The sequence below is a fragment of the Malurus melanocephalus genome, unplaced genomic scaffold (assembly GCF_030028575.1).
Source record: "Malurus melanocephalus ecotype Western Australia unplaced genomic scaffold, MMel_1.1 scaffold_34, whole genome shotgun sequence".
Classification (NCBI taxonomy): Eukaryota; Metazoa; Chordata; class Aves; order Passeriformes; family Maluridae; genus Malurus; species Malurus melanocephalus.
Genome location: NW_026623266.1, coordinates 1305305 through 1328988, shown reverse-complemented (window position 1 = coordinate 1328988; position 23684 = coordinate 1305305). Strand labels below are relative to the sequence as shown.

The 23684-nt window shown below is 39.6% G+C and overlaps 1 protein-coding gene across 1 annotated transcript; it reads right to left on the bottom strand.

Moving 5' to 3' along the window:
- Positions 1–1359: 1359 nt before the first annotated feature.
- Positions 1360–22025, bottom strand: CCDC83 (coiled-coil domain containing 83). The gene is made up of 10 exons (XM_057364060.1): positions 20848–22025; positions 18220–18304; positions 13761–13929; positions 12959–13126; positions 10124–10215; positions 8896–8964; positions 6109–6230; positions 5028–5101; positions 3372–3526; positions 1360–2350 (listed from the first exon to the last, which is right to left on the bottom strand). The coding sequence occupies exons 1-10, from the start codon at positions 20976–20978 to the stop codon at positions 2162–2164; spliced, it is 1254 nt and encodes a 417-aa protein (XP_057220043.1). The 5' UTR covers positions 20979–22025; the 3' UTR covers positions 1360–2161.
- Between the last annotated feature and the right edge of the window lie 1659 nt (positions 22026–23684).

The following is a 23684-nucleotide window of genomic DNA, read 5'->3' as shown; positions in this document are numbered from 1 at the left end:
ATTTCCATGTGATTTGAGTGATGCTTCTATTTCTTTAACTTTGAATTTCAAGGAATGCTTGTTGGGTTTTTTCTTCCTGTTGAAACTGCAAGTTTCTTGGAGCGATGTTCTAGTAAAATACATAACTGCAGCTGAAACTTAGCTTGGATTATAGTTGTGGAGACAACTGGTCTCTGTGTTGTGTCCTAGAGTTSTCATGCAACAAAAACATAGTTAAGGTATTTCATAATGCTGGGAATGCAAGGGTGACTGYTGTAAATTTGCTCCTAACTGGAGTAGTGAACTGCAAGTGGGGCTTGGAAGCACTGGCTGTGCTGCCAAAAAGTGGACTGATCAGCCCCCTGTTTTACAACATGCTGCTCATTTCTGAGAGATCTTGCCAATCAAAATTTWTCAAATCCAGATGCCTTGGGCTGAAGACCTCGGTTTCTCCGTATGAAAGCCTTGCAGTGGCCTTAATGCTAATCCTATAGAAATCAAGGGGATTTGGGACACTTCACTAAATATGTTTTGCTGCAGGCTGTTGCTTCTGGCTTGTGCGGGCTGCCTGTGGCTTGTACCCTAATTAGCATGTTTGGGATTTCTGTTTAACTCCCTCTCATCCACACAGGCAGTTATGGGAAAAGGCTAAACTGACTGGAGGAGGCAAGGGTTCTTTTTTCAAAGGTGCAGGTTGATGATGTCCTGCCATATATCCTGCACGCGGTGTTATGCATTAYGGGCATAAGCCAAGAGAAACGTAGAGATGGGCCCTACATTTACACCACTAGAAAATGTAAATCCCCTTGAGRAGTGGTGGGAAGAAGGAGAGGTCTTTCTTTAACAGAAAAGCCATTCAGCATAAGCCACATTCTAATTCTGCATCTAAAGAAGAAGCTAAACTGATCACTGAGCAGAACTAATCTCTCTTTCAAGTCAGTCATTTCACGGGGCTTGCACTGCACTCAAAGCAAGGCAGGGGAGCCGAGGGGAGGCTTCTGTTGAGCTGCAGACACARCAGGAGTTGCCCAGCTACTGATCCCATTCCCTGGACACTCGAGGGATAGGAGTCACCTCAGCCTTCGCAGTAACCACTGGCTTACAAYAGAAGCACGTCTAAACTCACTTTACTGTTCACCACATGGCAAAGCAAGTGAGAGGCAGTCTGGGGTGGAGTCTAACACCTTCACCTTCTTCTTGTGATCCCGGCTTTGGAGGAGCTTGGTCAGTGAAGCCCAGAGAACGGTGGAACTCACCTGCAGCCCACAGAGACACATGCTGGGCAGGAACAGCTGAGCATGCTTGGAAAACCAAAAGTGCACTGAAGTACAGATACTCTGAGATACTACACGGAGATACAGGTTGTTTAAAATGCAAGTTTTTTAAAAAGCTTTATTCCAAACAACTGATTAACCTGTCAAGGGTTTAAATCAGATAATTCAATGTTTTCACAAGTTTCTAATGAGGAAATGCATGGGCCAGAGCCTACATGTGGGAAGGAACTGTTGTGTGCTGCTGAGAGGGTGTCCAGAGGGAAATTCCCCCCCCCCACTGCCTCAATGTGCTAAGATGCATGTTCATAGAGATCAGCCGCAAACCAAAGATATGAGTTTACACAATACATTTGGCCAATCTAAGCAAACAAAATATTTAAGACCTTAGAGATTTTTATGCTTGCTTTCATTTTTCTAATTAATTTATGTCTATTTCAATGCATTTAAGTAGGGGTCTTATGGAGACAGATAAAATGCATTCAAACACACAATTTGTAGCAATAGTTGAATTATGTTTACGGAAGTTAATTCTGCTTTACCAGAATATTAAGTATTTTGTAACAGTTCTGTTTTATGGCAGCCTTCACGTATCCATTCAGTGTCTGATCAAGAGGGAATTCCACATCTGACAGTCTGCAAGTGGAGACCACACAATCTAAATATTAGATTGGCTCTTTCAGTAGATATATGTGCTGCTACATGGACCCCAAAGAGTGCACAAGACCTCTCTCAGCGTAAGGAAAGGAACCTTTCAATTAGCCTCTGCACACAGATATACCTCTCATGAAACTTATAGTCATGATTCAGGCACTCTAAAATAGTTTCCTCAAAGCCCCATGCCGCGCAGAAGAGAGCAAATATTTAATGAATTGAGAATGTTGCATTTCTGTGTCAACAGGACAGCTTGTCTAGTTTTCATCAATATTTTCCTTAAATAAGGCCTTGATCATCCTAGCTGTGATATGCCCATCTGGTTTACCAACAGTGTCATCTTCTCTGTCGCTTGTGCTTGGCATTTCTTCTGGTTCCTTATAAATAGGCACAGCTTTTCCAACCACATACAGCTTTCTCTTCAGAGGTCCCAGTTTTGAGTATGCCTTAAGAAGAAAGAATATTATGCCTTTGCAATTTCACTGGAAAGCAACCATTCTTTAAAAAAAAACAACCCAAAAACAACAACAAAAAACAACACAACCAACAAACAGACCAACAACTTTTCTTTTTAAAGCAACTGTAGAAATGCTGCCCTGGGGTTGTGTTTGATAATGTCAGTAATAATGGGCTTCTTCTGCGAGCCAGCTCATTACAGGAGGCTACAGCCCTGCTGCCTTCTCCTGTGTCTTTTCACCAATATAACCTTCTCTGTAAACCAAATTCGAATCTCAAATTCAAGAAGAATTAAACTAATCCAATACCTCTCTCCGGCCAAAAGGAGAGAGGTCCAAGCCCAGCCATRTGCTTCTTCCACATCTGCACTGGCTCTGATCTTCTCCAAACCTCTAAGCCAACTCAGTTGACTAACCCAACAGAACACTAAATCAGGAGGAGAAAGAAAGGAAGCTTTTCTGCTGGGTTAGAGTCAATCAGCTACAGGAAACGCCAGTGTGCACTGTTCTCTCAGACTCTGCAGTCTGCACCCAGGAACACCTTCATCCTGGCTTTCTGTTGAAGGAATGTTGATCCTTTAATGCTACCGTGCAACACAAATTCTAAAGGACCAGTTATCCAAGCAAACAAATCTCTCATTAGACGACATTCAAAATTCTTTCTAGGGGGAATTTCATCCTGACATTCCATGGGATGATTCCTAGGACACCATTCAATTGCCAAAACGTATCTCATGTTATCAGAGATGCCTGCAGGCATCTGAAACTTCCCCATGAGGCTGGCCTGTAGGACACAGAACCTGTGCTGTTTTGGTCCAGCACCTGATTGACATGGAGTGACCTAACTATCCCAAACAGCACGAGAGGACTATGATCAAGCATCTGAACTGCACACTAAGTAAAGGACATTGGATGCCATAACACCACAAAATAGAATGGTCCCAACAGTAGCTCATGCTCCTCATTGAAATATGTTTGTGTCAGKGAAAGACCTGATAACTTTGACTCATACCTGCAAATCTTCTCCATCTTCATCCAACAAGCTGTCCAGGGCAGGAGAGAAGAATTTTTCCCATAGCTCTTCATCACTGTCTCGACGCTTCTCRTTATCTCTTTTAGATTGAATCTTTGGAAAGGTACTTCTGAGGCTCTTTCCAGCTGTCTTTGCTTTTTAAAGGGAAGAAAAATGATGTGTATGTAATTGTTCAGCCTTATGGAAGTCAGCATCAGTACCTGGTATGAGCATTACCTGCAATCTTATTGTGACTTAGCCCATGCAATGCAAAGAACAGCTTGGTAGGATTTTTAACTGGCAATCCAAGCCCAATGTTCATTTTCCTTGGGGTTTTTTTAATTCACAATTTTTTGTGTTTTTTGTTCACAATTTCTGGTCAAGACCCAGGGACTGAAACTGACTGGAAGTTAGAACTAATGGGTCTGTGGGAGGTGACAGAGAAAAAAAAGAGCTTTTTTTCAGTATCAGTTTTGGTTTTAAGTATCAGTTCAATTTAAATGCTGTAGAGACCTGAATAGTTAAAAAAGTAAGAAAGGCAGCAAAAACAAGTATAAACTTTTTCTATATCCATGTATGTGTATCTATAGGTACATAAATACAAGTTTCTGAAATATAGTTTAGTCTACTTATAACTCCCCTAAAGAGATCATGTCTGCAGCTGACTAATTCTCAGGATGACAGAGGATTCTGGACATGGACTGCCAAGTTACAGGTTTGCCTGGGGTAGTGACCCAGCTTATTGGAACAAAGCCTTGTCCTCCAGGTAACTTGCAAAATTCTAGCAAAGGTTTTCAAAGTAAACGTATACTTAACACAGAAGTCTTAGTCAGCATGTTTGCTGGTGCCTGATTGTTTCAAAAGACCCACCTATGGCTGGGACTGATCAGAACTTCAACTTCTTCATGTGTTCCTAACTGTATGACTTCCATTACTCTAACGTATCTCTTTGATTTTGTACTTTTTTTCATCCTCTCTCTTCTACTYACACAAAGATGTAAAATAAAACTTGTGATACTAAGGAATCCAAAAAGACTGTCCTAAGCAGATAAGCACACTCACATGTTCCTTCTAGCCTAACAGTATATCCTTTTCCTGGGCACACCTACCAGAATAGATGGAGATTCAGCTCAAAATTCAGTACTGCTTACCAAGATTTTCAGTTCAGTCTGAGCTCCATGTAACTTCATCTGCTCTTGCTGGGGATTTATTTATAATTTAACTCTGGTGTATCAGCTGAATGACTGCAAAGTGCATGTACACTTAAAAGTGAAAGCCAACACAAGTTTAAGACTGTCCTCTCAGGGGCAAGATACAATGAAGTTATGATATGGATCAGTAAAGAACTGATTAGGATATGAATCATACCTTCATAAAAGAAGGCCAGTCCTGTAGACTGCATTTCTGGCTAGCTGTAGATAAGTAATTATATTCCACAGTCTAACTCCAATTTCAATTTTAAAACTGTATTACATGTAGGTGGTGATTTTGTGTCCTCATGCAAATTACAATCTATCACTGTTGTGGCTGCCATCAATTGGGAAATAAGGTGTTCACCATGTCAAACAGGTCTTTTGATTAAAAACTTCAGAACTAAAAAGTTTGTAAATGTTCAGTAACTTATCAGTTCTTAAAAGCTGCTGGAATGTGTATTACCTGYGTATTTTCTTGTTTTCATTTTATCCTTAGGAAGTTCTTGCAATCCGGCTTCCTTTCTAAGAAACAAATGCCTAAGTAAAAAAGATAAAATGAAACCCCTATTAGGGATCTGAATTTTCTCTCTAAACTGTCCKGTGCAATGTTTTGGGGTGAGGGGGAGGCCATCCTTTCTGAAAGCCATTGCTGCTTAACCACAAAGGCAGAATAGCGCAATGGTTTAAAAATGCAATGGAGGCAGCCAGGTAGCTTAGTGGCTAATAAGCTGCTCTTTTTAGTTTTAGTGCCTAAGTTCAACTATGTACATGAGACTAAAAGAAAACAAATGTTATAGTCTCCAGTCAGTCCAAGATTCAGACCACAGCTGGCAGCTCTCACTCAGAAGAAATCCAAAGTTTAGAAAGTAGAGAATACTGGCCACTTCTGAAGACTTGGAACTTTTTATGCAATATGGCTAAAATCATTACGCTGGGACTGGAAAATGAAGATGGATCTTTCGTATTGATGCATTGTCCTTTTGATACCATTAGTGTTGACTTTTGTAGTTAATCTTTCTCTAGGGAAAAGCATCATTTCAATACAAAAGAAGCTCATACCTCAGACACCCCTACAGACAGACATTTCCTAAGGTCTCTTCCTTACTCAGTGCCAGGTCATTTGTTTCGCTCAAGATTGCAAAGGCTCCTGTATATGCATATTAATCTTCACATCCAAAGACATTTTGCCAACAGTAACGGAAAAACCTATTATTCAGCACTTAATCTGAAAAGCTGGGGCTGAGACCATCTAATTGCAASACAAAGAAAATATTACCCAGCCCCATTGATATAAAGTGAGTGGCACTAAGTCTTGATAGAGTAATTAAGAACGCAGTTCCTTCCCTCAAATTTTGTATTTGGGAAGTCACAATGTTACTGTCATCCTTCAGACATACTACTACTCAGTCAAATCCTGCCTTCCGTCAACTGGGAAACTACCTTGGCTTTGATGTGGRAAAGCCCAAATAGCTCCAGAGGCAGACAAGAGTATTATCTTTAAAAAAAAAAAAATCACTTTTGAGTCCATAAAAGCATTATTTTACCCCTGTACTTTCAGCTGCTGAAGTTTGATATCAGTCASTTTTGCCACTAAATTGGTGTTTTCTTCTTCCAGAAGCTGGACACAAGCTTTCAAATCACTCTCTTCCTTTCGGTAGATCTCAACCTTTTGACAATTTTAAAAAAGGAATAAAGTCTTAGAATTTTTGGAAAGCTTTCATAGCAACTGCTTTACCAGTACATACCTAGAAAGAATGCAGCTGTATCAGCAAGATTGCATGCTCGGTGGGGAAACACAGTGACACATTTTCAGACGAAGGGGAAGGTCTCTGATTCTTTCACACCTTTATTAGAGTCCTTTTATTGTCACAGTCCATGTGTGTCAATCACAGCCACACATTTGGGCTATGCAAAACCTGACAGCAAAACCTTCTCATGTAGTCAAACAGGTCTGCTAGACAGGAGCTCTGGATTTTTCTTTTTCACTTTCACATCAGAATTTTGAGGGAGAAAAAAGGTTCTTTGACCCATAAAATTCAAGGTCTTGCTCAGCAAGTGTTGATTTTTTAATTCCTTCTAATACACAAAACCTTCTTACCCAGAATTGGTGAAGTTTTCAGTCCAAGTTACCACGACATCTCTTCCCCCAGGGGGTTGTTGGGCACTGGAACAGGCTCCCCAGGGAAATGGTCACAGTCCCAAGGCTGATAAGGAGCATTTGGACAACACCCTCAGGGCACATGGTGGGATTGTTGGGGCTTTGCAAGGCCAYGAGCTGGATTCTAGGATCCTTGTGGGTCCCTTCCAGTCAGGATGTTCTGTGATTCTATGACATTGGCTAAGCCCAGGCACTACTTGCTTTCAGACTGGAAATTGCCCCATGTCTCCATGGAGTGATGCTGACCAAAGGATACCGTTTATTCAGTGCCCACAATTTCTCCCACTTTTGCTGAAGTACAAGCAAGTTCTTACCCACTTGCAGAGGATTGAAATGTACTATGGGAAAGATACCTTCCCAGAAAACTCAGCCATATGCATGTGTTTAAGAGCAGTACCGAGTGATCTGAAAGGGTCCATTCTCATCAAAGCAAAATTAACCYAGCTATAATAATCCAAATTTGCAATTAAAACTAGTTCCAACTTTTCTCAGGGATTAAAAAGGTGAAAATGACTGGACCTGAACCAGTTACAAGATGTGGCTTGGCACCGTGAGGTGATGCAGCTTTGCACCATCTTGGTGTGACACAGTAACCATGGAAAAATGTGGCTGAAGTCTCCAAGTCTGTTTAAATTTGGAAGTAACTAATCTAAGGCTATTTTGGTAAGTCATTTTTCAGTTCAGTGGCCAAACTGAAAAAAACCCTCAAAAAAAWTTTTTGAACTGAGACAAAACTAAAATTTTTGGTTTATCTCCCCCAAAGGAAATACTGAAAGAGTCTGTCAGCTACATATAAACATTAGTCTGAGAGAAAATATTTCATCCATGTAAGAAAAGCAGAGAAAATGAATGGATGAATTCAGAGGACTGGAGAAGTTAGTGATAATAGTTTTGTTTTCCCCCAAAATTCAAAGCACTAATTCATAACATAGGAAAGTAGCAACACAGGAAAGTAATTCATAACATAGGAAACTTCTAGTTGAGAGGAAAGAAATCCAAATCCCTCAGCTCTGAGGTGAAGGCCTGTCAGGGCATAAGAGTACTCCAAAGTGCTCTCTTGTTGGCACTGCTAATGTGTGTAAAATTTTAAGTGTTCAGTGAGACAAGAGGTGGAAAGTGAATTCATACTCATTCAGTGACAGGATGTATAGATTTGAGCTCCTGCTTGTTTATACAGAATGAAACATTAATTCTTTCACATTTCTTTTCCCTACCCTTATTGCTTCAGAAGCTGTGGTTTGGACACCCGCCCTGGAAAGTTAAAGATGCATGCTCAGAGCTCATTAAGGGGAAGAAGGAAAGCTGTGTCCCTGCATACTGGCAAATATCTTAAACTAGTAAGTAAAATGGAGAAACCTCTACCAGGTTGTTGATGTGGCATGGAAAAGTAAGAAGTGCATTTATTAATTTCCCATAAAGTTTTGCTCAATTCTCAACTGTGAGGCTGTAAAAAAATAGAAGGGCATTCACCCACCAATATCTCATGCTTAGATTTGATCGAAACAAAGAACCTATATTAACTGGAATAAATAAAATCAAACTTTCACCATGGAAAAAATTAGTTTCCTAAATCTGGCTCACAGAAGTTTTACTTGACATGAAACTTACAGGTACCTGATACATAGCTCTAAATTGCCATTAAAGAAAGTATAAAAGCTATCAAGCAATTAATTATAAYTATATATGATTTTGATTATCCTCTCTTCAGCGTATAGTCCCCACTGTTTCTTTATTACCTTCCATTTACTTTCTCAAACCATTTCTCAGAACATGTTTCCAWCATCCTTATCCATTTTCTTTCAATACAGCAGCACTGGAACTTTAATGCAATTCAAACCACCTTTCTTCAGCTACTTACCTGGTTGATCTTTTATACTGTATAGTATCCCAGTCTCCACAGATATAAATACTTAATTGTATGGAACATKGTAGTCCTTCATGTAACTCCTTGGGCAGGAAACGGGGTCCTCCATTTGTGAAAGCAGATGTCCACCTCTTTATTCACCACATTGCACTGTTTGCTGCTCAGGATTACAGATTAATTACTGGAAAATTGCTCTCCTCTGCCAACAGAAGTCTCCTGAGGCCCATGACTAGAAACAGCTCTGACCAYAGGCCACAGTATTTCAAACATGAACTCCCGTGATAAACTGGAGGTGAGTGGTTCTCTTACCTCTTCTTTTAGCCACACATTCTCTTCAATCTCTCTGCGACAGTGTTTGTCTAAGTAYCCCACAGCATTCTGAGAAAACACAATTTAGGACCGTCTCATGTGAGAGAAGARCTTTGACAGTCCTACATGCTATAAAGAAGAATCTTCTGATCTTTAGCAGGAAATAATTAAGAAACATCCACACAACAGACTGTAGCATCCCCTGAGGGATTACAAGGGGATTTAGTTCACAAGGCCAGATGTTTCTCCTCCATCATCCTGCCTAGAGCAGATTATATGTCAAGCAATTTACCAATACTTTTTGATTTCCCATAKTAAAATAGGACATTTCTCTTTTTTGCCTAACAAATTATTCTGTGTTCCCAGTACTGTTCAAATCTTACAGCTTTCAGAAAATCAAACCTTCAGCTATTAAGAACCCCAAGTAAAACCCCAAATGAGGCATTACTGATCTACAAGTGACCTAAGCACGTAGAGGTCTGTGCTAATGAGCCAAGGCCAAAATTTAATTATTAATGTCAGTAAAGTGGAAAGGAAATGGGAGGGAAGATACCCCTGTAGATCACCATAAACACAGTCCTTTGGATTATGTTCTCACATGACTGGAAGTTCCAGCACTGAATTTAGGGAATCTAAACACCTAAAAAGCTTAGTGATTTGTACTGAAATACTGCATTTTGTAAAAGTAAGAAGTTGTCACTAGAGTTATTTGTAAATCATATTTTCAATTCAGAGCTGGTAGAGATGACAAAAAAAAWGTATCAATAAACCTAAGTTTTTCTGAGACTGCACTATCATGCCAATTTAAAAATTTTGTACTTTACAAGTACAGTGAAACTTCATTTTTTGAATTGATATCAGTATAATTTTATGCAATCTCTTTATATGTTACTGTTTTTTGAAGTTGGCACAAATGTCAAAATCAAGGCAATGACAAAAGCAACATGTTCTCAAACAAGTCTTGTCAGTGCATGGTGCCCCAGTTTCCTATGTCTCATTTGTAAAATGACCTCACATCTACCCATTCTTATGCTGATGGAAAGAAAAAACGGTACATGAATGTATAGCAATAACCAAYTCCATGTGTACCAAGCCTCACAGCTTATTTTACTCTCAATTTATTAGAGAAGTTCAAAGTCTTAATGTGAGTTAGAATAATTAATAAGGCAGAGTACATGTATCCCAACTATAATGCAGTTAGCAGTTTTTAAAAAAGCAGAAAGAATACCTTAAGGGCCTCCTCACTGAGTAACTTCATGTGCCKGTCAAACATTCTCGCATTTTCTTCTCTCACCAGCTTCATAGCTTCTCTATAATATTCTTCAAAACAAAGAAACATGGGAATGAGGAATCATTATTTGACATCAATTTTCCCCAATAACAGATAGATAACTGGCATATTGTTACTAAACTGGAATTTATCAGCAGTGTCGCCTGCATACATGCTCCACAGAAAAGGATTCAAATATCCTTCTTCACAGAAACTGTCCTCCTAAACCCAAAGAATGCAATTGTTAACTACAAAACTTGAAATTGGAAGTGGCTCATACATTTCTGTTGACAACTACAAGAGCTGAGCTATTCACWACTAAAATATTGGCATCTTAACATTAAATTTGGTCTCTATCAATAGCAGAGATCCTGGAGCCATGTGAGAGATTTGCTTAGAAAAGTTATTTTTTAGATATAGAGGCATATTGGRTCACCCTATCCATGTGACATTTTTTCAGATAGTTATTATAAAGAGCCTAAGAAATTTTCTGACTTATCTAAGGCTCTAAGATTTTAATTTAACAACAGGACAAAATGGAGAATGTGGCAATAGCCACAACGATCTGCTTCTCTCATTATTTGTGGTCATTATTTAGAAAGCGTGTCTTACATTGAACTGAATGTTTGGCTTCATGTTCTAGTCACTTGCTATTTAATTATTTCCATTAGTTCTTTTTTTGTTCTTCTAAATAGTCCACTTCTGCTTGACATTTCCTCCTTTTGAAGAAATGAATGAGATTGTAGTAATTTTCTTTGAAGGACGGCACTGCATACTTGTTCCAAAGGCTTGAAATACAGTCTTCCTCTGCACTTGTGCTGCAAACAGCCTGTTTCTGATCTGGTTTTAAATAAATATCTGCTCATGGGTGCACAGTGGATGGAGTCAAAGGCAGTCAAATACGAAAYGTACATTAGTTTTGCATTAGTTCTTAATTTAACACTGTGGAAGCTAAACTCCACCATATAGACATGGTAGAATGAAATGGAAATACTTCTATACTATAATTAATTCTGTTTCATTATTTCAGACAGCTAAATAACCTGAGTTGTACTGGGAGAATGAAAGAAAAGGAGAAATTGCATGTCTGAACAGTTCCTAAAGAGGCTATTTTCCCTAATCCTCTCACTGCAACAGTTTTCCCCACACCTCACCTAAACGTGTGGCTCTCTTTTGCTTCCTCTCATGTCCAGCTGTTTTGTTTAAATGTCACTGCCAGACAACACGAACTGTGCCAGTGTCAAGATCTTCAGTGATACACACAGAGACAGAAACATGTTCACCTATGCTTATTCTCTAAGCCTGTTACACATTCAAGGTGTAACAAGCCCAATTTGTTGCTGCCTTGCTCTGAAAGCTTGTTAGATTTCTGATGGAAGGCTGCACTCTCCAGACACTTTCTAGGTTCAGTTTTAGGGAGCTAAGCAAAATAGTATGCTAAACATCCAATAATGGCAGCATCTTTTTGCAGTATGCTACATAGGCCACTTAAATATGTACCAATGTAACATGTCTTTCAATACACTTCTGTTGGACCACGAATTTTTGACTCTGTACCCTGTGACATGCAGGAGGCCAGACTGCATGTTCTTATTGGCATTCTAYATAACAGCCCATTCTCTTTTACATTTCATATTTCAGCAGCTATATAGCAAAGTTTTAAATCAATTTAAAACACAGAAAATGCATAATGAAAAAAACAAACTTCTCCTGAATACAGAGACAGGTATCTGTCAAGCTATCTGGAAATGTAGAAATCACAAGGCAGATCTTAATCATGGTAAAATATGTTTTGAGAGACAAAAATATAGCTGGCTGGCTCTTATCCACAGTAGTTGATGCCTGGTATTGGCTRGCACAGAATATACAGAGACCCTTAGAGCAGTGTCACTGCCTGTTACTACCAGCTGCTTGGCTGTGGTCATGCATACTGAGAGGGACATAAAGAAAGAAAACCAGGACATCCTTCTCCCGTTGGAAGCATGGGTTATGTAACAGCAAAATATGTTAATGATTTTAAAATAATGCGGTAATAAAGAAATCTTTGTAAAGCACTCAGCATCACAATATATAAGCTCTCAAATGAATTCCACTGTTGACAGTACTGAAACAGTTCCCAGTATGTGTCTGTCTGTACTGGCAATTTTGCAGAGCCTCACACTGTGTATCTAGGAGGAAAGGTCCAGACCTCTGGCTAAAGGGCTCCCTCTAGTCCTGCATGTAAACCAGTGTTCTCCACAGAAAAGACTGTTCCAAGAATGAGCTCATGCTACTCTCCTGTCAAAGGAGCTTGCAATATGTGAAGTGCTTGCAGATGATGAGAAATAACAGCAGCAGAGTCAACATTTTCAAGTATCACTGCTAAGGGAGTCCTCTGTGTAGGTGACCTAAATATATGTGGACTTATTTTTACAAAAARCTGCTGTCCTTCACAGTAACGTTTTTTGAAAATGGGTTGCCTGTRTTTCACAAGAAAACCATCAAAGGACAAATTTATTTGTTTCTTTAAGTGTCTATAATTTCTGTAAACTTTATCATTTTCTTTAATAAAGGAACTTTAGAGAGAGAGAGAGAGAAAGAGAGAGCGAGAGAGAGAGAAAGAAAGAAAGGGAGTCCTTATATTTTTCAGGATTTTGCAGCCCATCTTAGGTGCACTCGGAAAAGTTAATGCAAATTGCTAGAAAAGTTGATACAAGTTACTAGATCTTGACCCAAAATTAATTTTATCGTTTAATTCCTGCAAATAATATGGAAGACCCTGTCAGACTTGCATTACACTAGCTGTAAACTGACCTTCAGTTTTTTCAAGTTCAGATTTGACTTCTTCGATGTCTTTTTCCAGACTGCTGATCTTCTCATCATTTATTTTACTTCCAACATTTTTGTACTCCAACCAATAATCTCTCTCACGCTCCTTTTCTAAAATTGTTTGCTTAGTTGCTTCAATTTGGGAGCGCACATCTATTAAAATAAGAATGTCAAAAGACAAGTCCATTACTGAGTTCTTGAACTGGTAATTCTTACAACATCAAATTCTCTAAGAAAGGCACTTTCACATGGAATGGAGAAGGGAAGGGGATTCTTCCACACTACAATACATTGCAATACCTGATGGCCTCCCGTAGTGTCAAGCGTCTATGTTTCATTGCTGAAAACTGCTTGATCTTGTTGTTCCAAGGAGAGACAATAGTTGTCACCAAAATGTTGTACTAAGGATACACATCTCCCACAGAGAAGTGCAGGGATGGCAGCCAGAATTTTCAACAGTCAAAACTGCTCCTTTTTCCTGTCATCAATAATTTTACTTTTAATCTGCAGTGGAGCCAGTGCTTAGGGCTTTCATGAGTTTCAAAAAAGAGGAAGCCTTTGTCCTTGCGCAATACTATACATMATTTGGAAGGGACAGATTGATTTACAAGCCGTCCACAATCTCATACTAAATTGAGAGTGCCCAATTTTKGGGGTGGAAAAGTTTTTTGCTTTTTATACAACATATAAGTTGAATATCTACTTAAATTGCAAAACAATAACAACAACAAGTATTCAATCCCAAGTGTGTAAATTACAAATCACACTTCTACAACTTACAACATACCTTGAAGAACTTGTTCTTTGTCCTTCACAAACTGAAAAACCTCTTTCAGTAACTCTTCCACATCATCCCTAGTTACAACCTTCTTCTCATCTCGCTTTTCCTCCTTTTCATCTAGCTGTCTTACTAAGCGCCTGATAAGTGCTTTCTGTTCTTCCTTCAGAACCACATTCTAAGAACAACAGAAGACACAGCTCATATTAATGTTTTCAAAGTGACAAAAGTAACTAAAGTAAAATCTGGCCTAGTGCCAGATGAAAGGCAAGAACACCCAGCTAAACACTTATTTTTTATAATCTGAAAGGACAGAGCAGAATGGAGAGTTTGCAAGGTTCAGATGTTTCCTCAGTAACTTTAAGACCACTGGAAGGAAATGAGAGACAAATGACAGCTGTCCATTGCCTTGAAAGAAAGCTGCTTGGGAATAATKTAGTAATATTTAAATGTGGGAGTGTCAACAGTGGTTTGGACACTGGCCAAATGCCAGGCACCCATGACATCTGCTCATTTGCTCTCCCCTACCACAGCTGGGCAGAGGAGAGGAAAAAAAAAATAACACAAGGGTTCATGAGTGAAGGACTGGGAGAAAATGCTCCAAGAACAAAACATATTCAACTTAAGTTACACTGTGAATTTATTACTAACAAAGTCAGAGGAGGATAATGAGAAGTAAAATAAACCTTTAAAGATACCATTCTTCCTCCCATCCCCTCCCTCCTTCCCAGCGCTGGATGACAGGGCATCAGGGGTTGCTCAGTTCATCACCAGGATCTTCTTCTGCTGTTCAGGGAGAGGAGTCCTTCCCCTGCTGTGCTGTGGGGTCCCTCCCACGGGAGACAGTTCTCTGTGAACCTCTCCGGTGTAGTCCAATCTCATGAGCAGCAGTCCACACGCACCTGCTGCAATGTGAGTCCCTGCACAGGCAGGCAGTCATCCCAAAACTGCTGTGGCGTGGGTCACTSATCCGCAGGGTACAGTCCTCCAAGGCCAGGCTACTCCMTCTTGGGAGCAAGGCCTCTCTCTCCATGGGTCTCCCGCTGGAACACAGCCTCCTCCAGGCATCCACCCACTCGGGTGTGGGGTACCTCCTCCACAGGCTGCAGGTGGATCTCTGCATTCCCCACGGACCCCATGAGCTGCAGGGGCACAGCTGCTCCACCATGGTCTTCACCACAGCTTGCGAAGGAATCCYGGCTCCAGTGCCTGGAGCAACTCCTCCCTCTCCTTCTCCATTGACCTTGATGTCTCCATGTTGTTCCCTCACATGTCCTCACCTCCTCCTCCTTCTCTGTGTAGGAACAACTGTGTGCACCCTTTGTTTTGATTTCTTCTTAAATATGTCATCACAGAGGTGTAACCAACCTCTCCAATTGGCCCCGCCTTGATCAGTGATCAGCGGCATGTCCATCATCTTCAGAGCCATCAGATATTGGCTCTGCTGGACACAGTGGAGGCTTCCAGAAGTTTCTTCAGAGCCATCAGATATTGGCTCTGCTGGACACAGTGGAGGCTTCCAGAAGTTCCACCCCYCCCCCCCCCCAAAAAAAAAATCAGGCCAAGCAAAACCAGCACAGGGAGTTATTTGCTTCATGTCAACATTCTTCGTGAGAATATACTATCTTCATATAGAAATATCCTGAAACCATCAGGTTGCTTGCATATAGCCACAGCAAAGAGTCTTGTCAGAGTCAAAATCAGTTATACCTCCTGATTCCACAACTGTGGTCATAACCCTTGGCCATGACCCTCTCTAGTGACACTCAGATTATTTAAAATTATTGATTGTGTATGTTTGCTCCCAAAGGAGACCATACAGGAGCAAACTAACAGTTACTAGGCAGTACAGAGAATCTCAAGCATTCCTCACTTCAAGGATTAACTCTAAACCATTCAGAAACATTAAGCAAGAAATAAAGAATGGGGCTCAAAGCACTGTCAAAACATGATTAAATTAAACAAATAGCACTTCACCCATGCTTTAACGTACYCTGCTCAATCTAAAATATGAAGGAGTTCTTAAGAGACCATGAACTAATAGCGAATTGAGGAAAGAACTGTAGAAAGATCGCTGGAGGTAAAATTAGAGGAAACTGGGAAGTTATACTCACACCACAACACAAGTTAAAGTAGTATGGAAATTACAGGGCAAAATGCAGCTGCTATCTCKGAATGGAAAGCAGTTGGCATGCTCAAAATCTCTTCCATGATGATTCCCTACAATCTGCAACCATCACCCTTGCTAAGGGGGATGGAACAGAGGGTGGCGCAGACTGGTGATGCTGTAGATGGGCTGTGTAGAAATTCTTGCTGGGTGGGGAGCTCAATGGTAGCTGATAAACTGCATAGTGCCTCTCAACCAGGGGAGAGAGGAGAAGTTGGGTGACTAGAGTCACTCAAGTTCCACTTAAACATAAAGGAATAGTATAAAAGTAAGCTAGAATGGGAATAAGTTTGGAAAGACTCCRTTGTAACTGCTGGGATCAGGCTGAACCTGTCTTGTCCTCAGAATGGACACCTGTTGGAAAAGAACCATGCTCTGTGGRCACTGAATACTTTCATTGGGGATTACAGCTTGTCTGTCTGTTGCTTTGAATATGCTTTTGCAGTGGGATACTGTCATTGACAATCCTCAAACCTTAACCTGTCACAACTTTATGTTAGTAAAGAGGCGTTATTCCATAAACTGTCAGTGTTGAGTCCTTCAGGGGTGTTGGCCATCAGTAACATGCTCAAATAAAATGGGGAGACCCACTGAGGGGTCATAAAGTGGGGAGACCCACTCAGGGGTCTCCCTTATGTTATTGCTCTGTGTCCCTGAACAAGTCAGTTGAACTGCCTTCTGATCCAGCAATATAACCACAAGAGACATAAGATCCAACAATAATCATAAAAGCCTTCAGAKGTCTGCAGAAGAGCAAATGCCACATCCACTGACAGTTAAGCCACAAATGAAACACCATCCAGGCTTCAAGACTGAAAGAAGTACCACAGAAAGCTGAACAGATAGATTCTTACAAAAGCAGGACAGGCATCAGCATAGCAGGGACAGAGAGACATTTTTTTTCAATGTTTCACTGCTGTGAAGTGCAAGCTGCAACATGATCCACAACGAGGATTTTTTATCAATTTCAATTAATTTCAATAGGTGACTCTCGATTATATACTTTCAAAGTTCACTGCTCACAGTTATCTGTTTATCTACAGCTCTTTTACAGGTTCTTTAAAGTGTCACTCAGGGGCGATCAGTAGTTACTCAACCTTGCTCCAAAAATTACCCAAAACAATTCTTAATCCAYCAGAAAGTGAGTCTTCATCAAGCAGAGCTAAAAATTGCAGCTAGTAAATAGCGTGATGGTCTTTCTTCTTTATTCAGTTTTTATTGTAACTAAGTTTGCAGCAGTAATTAGATTCTCACAGAAACCTGTGCAATTCCATTATTTCAGAAGTCATTCAAAGAAGGTCAGCAAATCTCACTACTTGGTTAGATCTGCTAATACTACTGACCAAATTAAGTTTATACCTTTTATTCTTCATGCATTGAACTACTGAAGAATATTTGCAGGACTGGCTAACAGGCATGTCTGAATGTACTGCAGGAAATGTACCTACTGAAAGGGGGCTTGCTGTCCTGAATTTGTTGCAGAGGAAGATGCCAAAGAAGGGCAATAAAGTTGGTAAAAGGACTAGAGCACAAGTCTGCTATGGAGCAGCTGAGGGAGCTGGAAATGTTTAGTCTGGGGAAAAGGAGGCCAGGTGGCATCCTCACTCTCTCTACAACTGCCTGAAAGGAGGCCATAGCAAGGTGGAGGTCGGTCTCTTCTCCCAGGTAACAAGTGACAGGACAAGAGGAAGTAGCCTCAAATTGTGCCAGGGGAGGCACAATATAATATCCACTATATGTTGGATATTAGGGAAAAAGTCTTCACTGAAAGGGTGGTCAGGCATTGARAGAAGYTGCTCAGGAAAGTGCTGGAATCACTACACCTGGAAGCATTCAAAAGACATGTGGATGTGGCACTTGTGGACCTGGTTTAGTGATAAACATTGGGGTGCTGGGTTAAACAGYTGGACTCGACAAACTTAGATGTCTTTTTCATCCCTAATGATTCKGTGATTCCATGAAATACACAGGTGGTTATGAGGATCTCTTGTGCAACGAAAAGCACTTTCACTGCACTCTACCTTATTGCTGTGTCCTATTCTGCAATGTTCTACTCCTGCAGCTTCTTTTTAGCATGTTATATTTAGGACATTTATGCTATATGTCACATTTAATTCAGATAACACTTTAACTTTCAGCACATAAAGTGACTCAAAAAGTCTTGTCTCATTGACTGTAACAAATTCACTGCAATAACTAGTTTTAATGTATGTAGTATTAGAATGAAAAGAATAAAATTGAATCTGTGAGTAAGAACACCACAAATAAAATTTGTTGGGAGAAGGATGCATAGTCACTTACTCTTTTAATATTTTCTTTGACCTTCACTTCCAATTCTTCCAGATGAACCAAAACCCGCACAATTGCCACTTCTTTTGCCGCAATACTATTAAGAGAGAGTAAAGAAAGAGGCATTCTAATGAAAACATCAGAAAAAGGAATACTATTTAAGATAGATTAGATGTAAATACTAAGTTTATTTTCAATTTTTAATTTTATTTTTAATGTTTATTTTCATATCATATTGCTTGACTCATCTGGGTAGATACCACTGTCTACTTACTACACATAAAGAAATTTCTTCCCATATATATCTGGGCTGGCATGTTAGTTTAGATTTCATATTCCTACATAGCAACAGATTCCCTGGTTGTACTGTTCCTGTGTAGCCTCTTTAGAGGCTGGAGCTGGTTTGTTTTCTCTGCATGTGGTTTAGCTAACCTGTTACACAGGACATGTTCTGGACAACATTATTTGTGCTACAGAAAATATTACTCATCACAAGCTGTAAAGAAAGCCTAAGCAACTCACTCAGACATAGGTCAGATGAATCCCAAACTGGAGAATTAAATGGGATTCAATTCTTCTGACAATGGTTTGTCAAGCTTCATAAACTACATTTGTACACCAAGAGCTTGTTAGCCTTTAAGAAGCAGTAAGAGAACAGGGACTCCAGCCTAATYGGTATGTTCTGTTTGTATATTTTTGTGAAAGAACTAGCTCACTGATTTCACATTTTCATAGACTACTTATCAATCTCTTTGCCACAGCTGTAAAATAAACATTTCTTTCTGGTGTTCTTTCTTCTAGAATGAGAAATGCAAGGTTGCAAATGGCATCTATCTGCAAAACTCCCTGTCATCTGTACAGAGATTTTCCCCAGAATTCATTCATCATATGGCACAATAGAGGAAAGTATTACATTATCACAATGTCTTTTATTCTTTTAACAGTTCTTGTTCCTTCAGTTTTTAGTTTCGGGGTTTTGGATGCTTTTTTTTTTGTTGTTGTTTTCGTTTTTTTCCCCCTTCCCTATTGTATTAAGCTATTTTAAAAGAAGATATTTTTTCCCCTGGCTAATTTGCTAAGTTTGAATCACTGAATCATGCAAATTGCAGGTTACTAAATTTGCATCCTCTGGTGTGCTCCAAGGTATTCTTCAGGTTTTCTATTAAGTACAATGATATTGGTTAGAGATTGGAGCAGAGATATGGGGGTATGTGGTCATGGCCACAGCAAAAGTAACTCATAAGATTGTTGTTGCTCACAAATGCTGAAACAGAGAACTTTAATGAAAATGCAAAATAACAAATTCCCTAGGAACAGTGACCATTCTGCAGTGTATGGAAATAAAAAACAGGAATGGATGTCAAATAAATACTACACACTTGATAAATCTTGAAGTGGAATGTAACAGATATTCACTTGTATGATTATCCTCCTTTGCTCAGTCAAGTGGTACAGAGAAGTTACAGATTACAGAGGTGAACAGAAGGAAAGGAAGAACAGGAGGGAAAGAGATGAGAGAGGGAAAAATATACAAACAGAAAGAAGGATACTTTTCTTCACTTTTCCCCCTACTGTTKCTGTAGAAACTATATATTCCATGTCAGTACATCACTTATTCAGTGGAAGACTCTCAGACAAATGAGTCATTTGTTTGTATATTTGAATATGCATAGCAATAATTTTATCAGAAAGTGGTACTGGTTTTTTTTTTTTTTTTTTCTCTGCCCAATAATAGTGTCCACAATCCATCACAAAATAGATGAGCTAGACGATTGACTTTCCAGATGGTGTTTGTTTGTGATATGATTCAGCTAAATCTGGGCTATTTCACTATGGAAAATGTACCCTGTTTTCTGTAAATGAAACAGAAAATCCCACAYAAACCCTGTGAACTCTTATAGATATCACTACAGCTATACATGGCTATACCATACAAACTTTTCAGTTTGCTTACTCCACTTTTTATTTCCACACCAAGACACTACTCCTTGCTCCTTAAATGCTAATAGTTGTTGGATACTGGGTGTTCCTGAGGTTTTTCCATTTTAATTTCTTTTTGATAAAAGTTGTGGGGCATAGTACTCCTTTTAATCACCTACTCAAGACACTGGAGATAAAATAAATTGGACTGTTTTGTAACTGCTTCACATAATTCTCCCTTAGCTCTTATTTTTCCCTTCTTGATTTTAAGAGACCTTTAATTTATCCATCTCTTACTTTCAAAATAAAACACTTTGTGCTCTGCTCTCAGTTGCACCAAGGAAGACAGCAAACTGTAGGTCTTGAGGTTCTGGCTAGTGACAAGAAACCTCCACGAACACCAAGGAATCCTAAAAAATACAGTCAAATGTGATCTTGCAACTTCAGTGYGATGATCAAAACCTTGCTACTAACAGAAAAAGCATCAGGGTTTTTTGGTTAAAGTAATATTTTTCCCAACTTATAGCCTAAAGGCATAAATTTTCTAACCCATTTAAATGCTTTCTTACAGCTGCAGTCTAAAAAGTGAATCTTTCTGAAATAGCCTCAAAACCCCAAAAGTATCAGCTCAGGCTCTAAGTTAGGTAAGTTGTTTTTGTCATCTGCTTCTTTCATTCACATATTCTACATGAGTATAAAGTTAAAATATCTTAAACATACTGATATTCTAGTAAGGCTTCTGGTAAATCTTGCTGTTCTGGTGGTTTCTTCTTTTTCTTATTTTCTTCCATTTTTTTTATTTGTGCTAGAAAGGAAGAAAAAAATATATAGATGAATGATTTACAAAACATTGTATGATCACAGGCCTTTTTCCCTTGTGACAAACTTGTAATTGTTCTGAATAAACAAAACAAGTTGGGTTTTTGACAGCAATAGTCCTGCCCAGGAAAGCACTCAGCCCATGTTTTTGGGGCAACCTGAAATATATATGTTTTTATATATATTGTGTATATCTGAGCAGATAGAGTGGTCTCTAGCACCAGTTTCTTACTGCATCCCTTGCTGTGGCCTTTTACATTCTTGCAAATCAAACCTGTGGTTTTTCCTTTTCTAGTCCTTTTGTTTTTTTATCAGACTTGTTACTTATCAAGTGCACTATGAATATTTCCCTTTCACTATGCACCATAGCACTATGAATATTTCCCTTTCACAGCAACCCTGATACCATTTTCATTGTCAGAGCTGGAACAAAACCACTTTCTGAAGGGGTATGCATGTCAGCAGTATGCCCTGGGCATGCTGTCACAACTACCAACCTCAGAATTCAACTGGCAATGAATTCTAGTTCTGTAATGGAAYTGGTAGCATACATTACACAAAATGAAAAGTCACAAGAAAGGGAACTTATAAAGATTCCTCACTTTTACCAGTCATTTAATCAAATGCCCAAACCAGAATAGTTTATATAATATAGGATGTTTTATTACTGAGTAGTAATGAGTAGAAACTTCTATGAGTAGAAACATCATACATAACCTGTTTTCAGGTGTTTGCATATTAAACTGCTTCTCAGAATTTAAGTTCTGAATTTTACAATAGTAGCTGAAATTGACAAAAGCTTGTTCTGTGACTAAACACAGCAGGCTAGATACTTTTTCCTATTAAAAGGAACACAAGTAAACAGGAAAAAAAATTCGGTAAAAAGCCATGTAAGCAAGCCTATAAATCAAGGGAATGAAGTTAAACCAACTACTGACAGATGCACTGTCATCCATACACTGTCCTATGCCTTTTCACCACACTCACCATACCACGAAGCAAGGCAATGCCAGCTTTCTGTATACAAAACAACATTCTATCCTATTTCACACATAACTTTGGCAGTTTCCAATTCAATACAATATTTTTTTATGAAACTTTCAAAAATTCTAAAGCTATTTTAAGACTGAGATTTTTTAAAAAAGCAAACAAGCAAGGGGAATAAGGAAATAAGCTCACTGAGGCAGGAAGTACTTTGCTCCTCCTAGACCCCTTTGAAATTTCCAACCCAAATGCGTAAGTGCAGGATACACTTGTTAAGTGTAAAAAAGAATCCATCATACTTCTTCTGTGCAGAATTAACTGGACTGGTATTGATTCCTTTTCCACTTGAGCATTTATTTTACTGATTTTCCTCAGAAATGGAAGATCAATAGAGCAATCCCTAAGGTTTTCTTTAAATTATTTCTGTCCCTTTCACTAAATGGATAATCAAATTCCCTGCTTAAAACAGGATATAAACTGAAAATTTTGAGCAGGAGTATTTTTAAAAAGCTTAGGGCCTTTTTTTTTTTTTAAATTCCAGACCCAGATGAGCTCCAGTGACATATTTATGAAATTCTTCCCAATCAGAGAGGAGGAACAAGAAACCCTCCAAGCTGTACAAGGTAAAAAACCCACATACTACAATAAAGGATTTGCTGGATTTTTCAAACCATAGAAAATACACACACACGAGAGAGAGGGGAACATATTTGAGGGGACTGAGAATGGACTGCACATTTTAAACCCACAGGAAAATATTTGCAGAAGGAAAGATCTGTTTCTTCTTCCAAACAAATAAAATTGTAAAACTCTTGACTGACCCCCATTATCACTACCAGCACTGTCTCAAGCAATAACTACACTGCCATAGCATCCTTAGAACGAGCAGCCAGCCTGCAACCCAACTACTGTGACTTTCCAGAAGCTCTTTACAGAGACCACCTGTACAGCAGCTCACCACTCTCATGAGCTCAATCATAATCATTAATGCCATCCAAACCTGCACCTGCACTCACATAATTACCTCCATATATCGAGCAGCTACCAGTAGCCTCCACATCCCCATCAATTATAGACTCACAGAATAAGCAGACTTGGAAGGGATCTGCAAGAATCATCAAGTCCAACTCCTGGCCCTATGCAGGACACTCTGAGAATATCACACCATGTGCCTGAAAGAACTGTCCAAACATGTCATAAACTCTGCCAGGCTGGTGCTGTGACCATTTCCCTGGGCAGCCTGTTCAAATGCTCACCCACCCTCTGGGTGAACAACCTTTTCTTAATATTCAATATAAATCTCCCCTGACACAGCTTCAGGCTATCCCCTCCTGTTCTGTCACTGGTTACCAGAGAGAAGATTGGTACCAGGCCCTCTTACTCTCACAAAGAAGAGAACTGCGAAGAGGTTTTCCCCCAGTATCTTCTTCTCCAGGCTAAACCAACCAAGTGACCTCAGCTGCTCCTCATACATCTTCCCCTCTAGACCCTTCACCATTCTCATGTCCCTCTTTTGGACACTCCAACAGCTTAATGTCCCTTTTGTGGTGCACAGAATTGCAGAGTATGGCAAATCCATTATCTCAGTCACGCTGCAACTCGGTACAATAACACTGTAAGCCCCTCCCAATCTCCAAAACAGGCTAACAATTCCCTCTGCCCTCAATCCATCCCTGGCTAACCCTTCCCGCACGTCCCTTGCGCGTATTCCCCACAACCCCCTTTAACCATCAGGACCTCAGACAAAGCTGGGC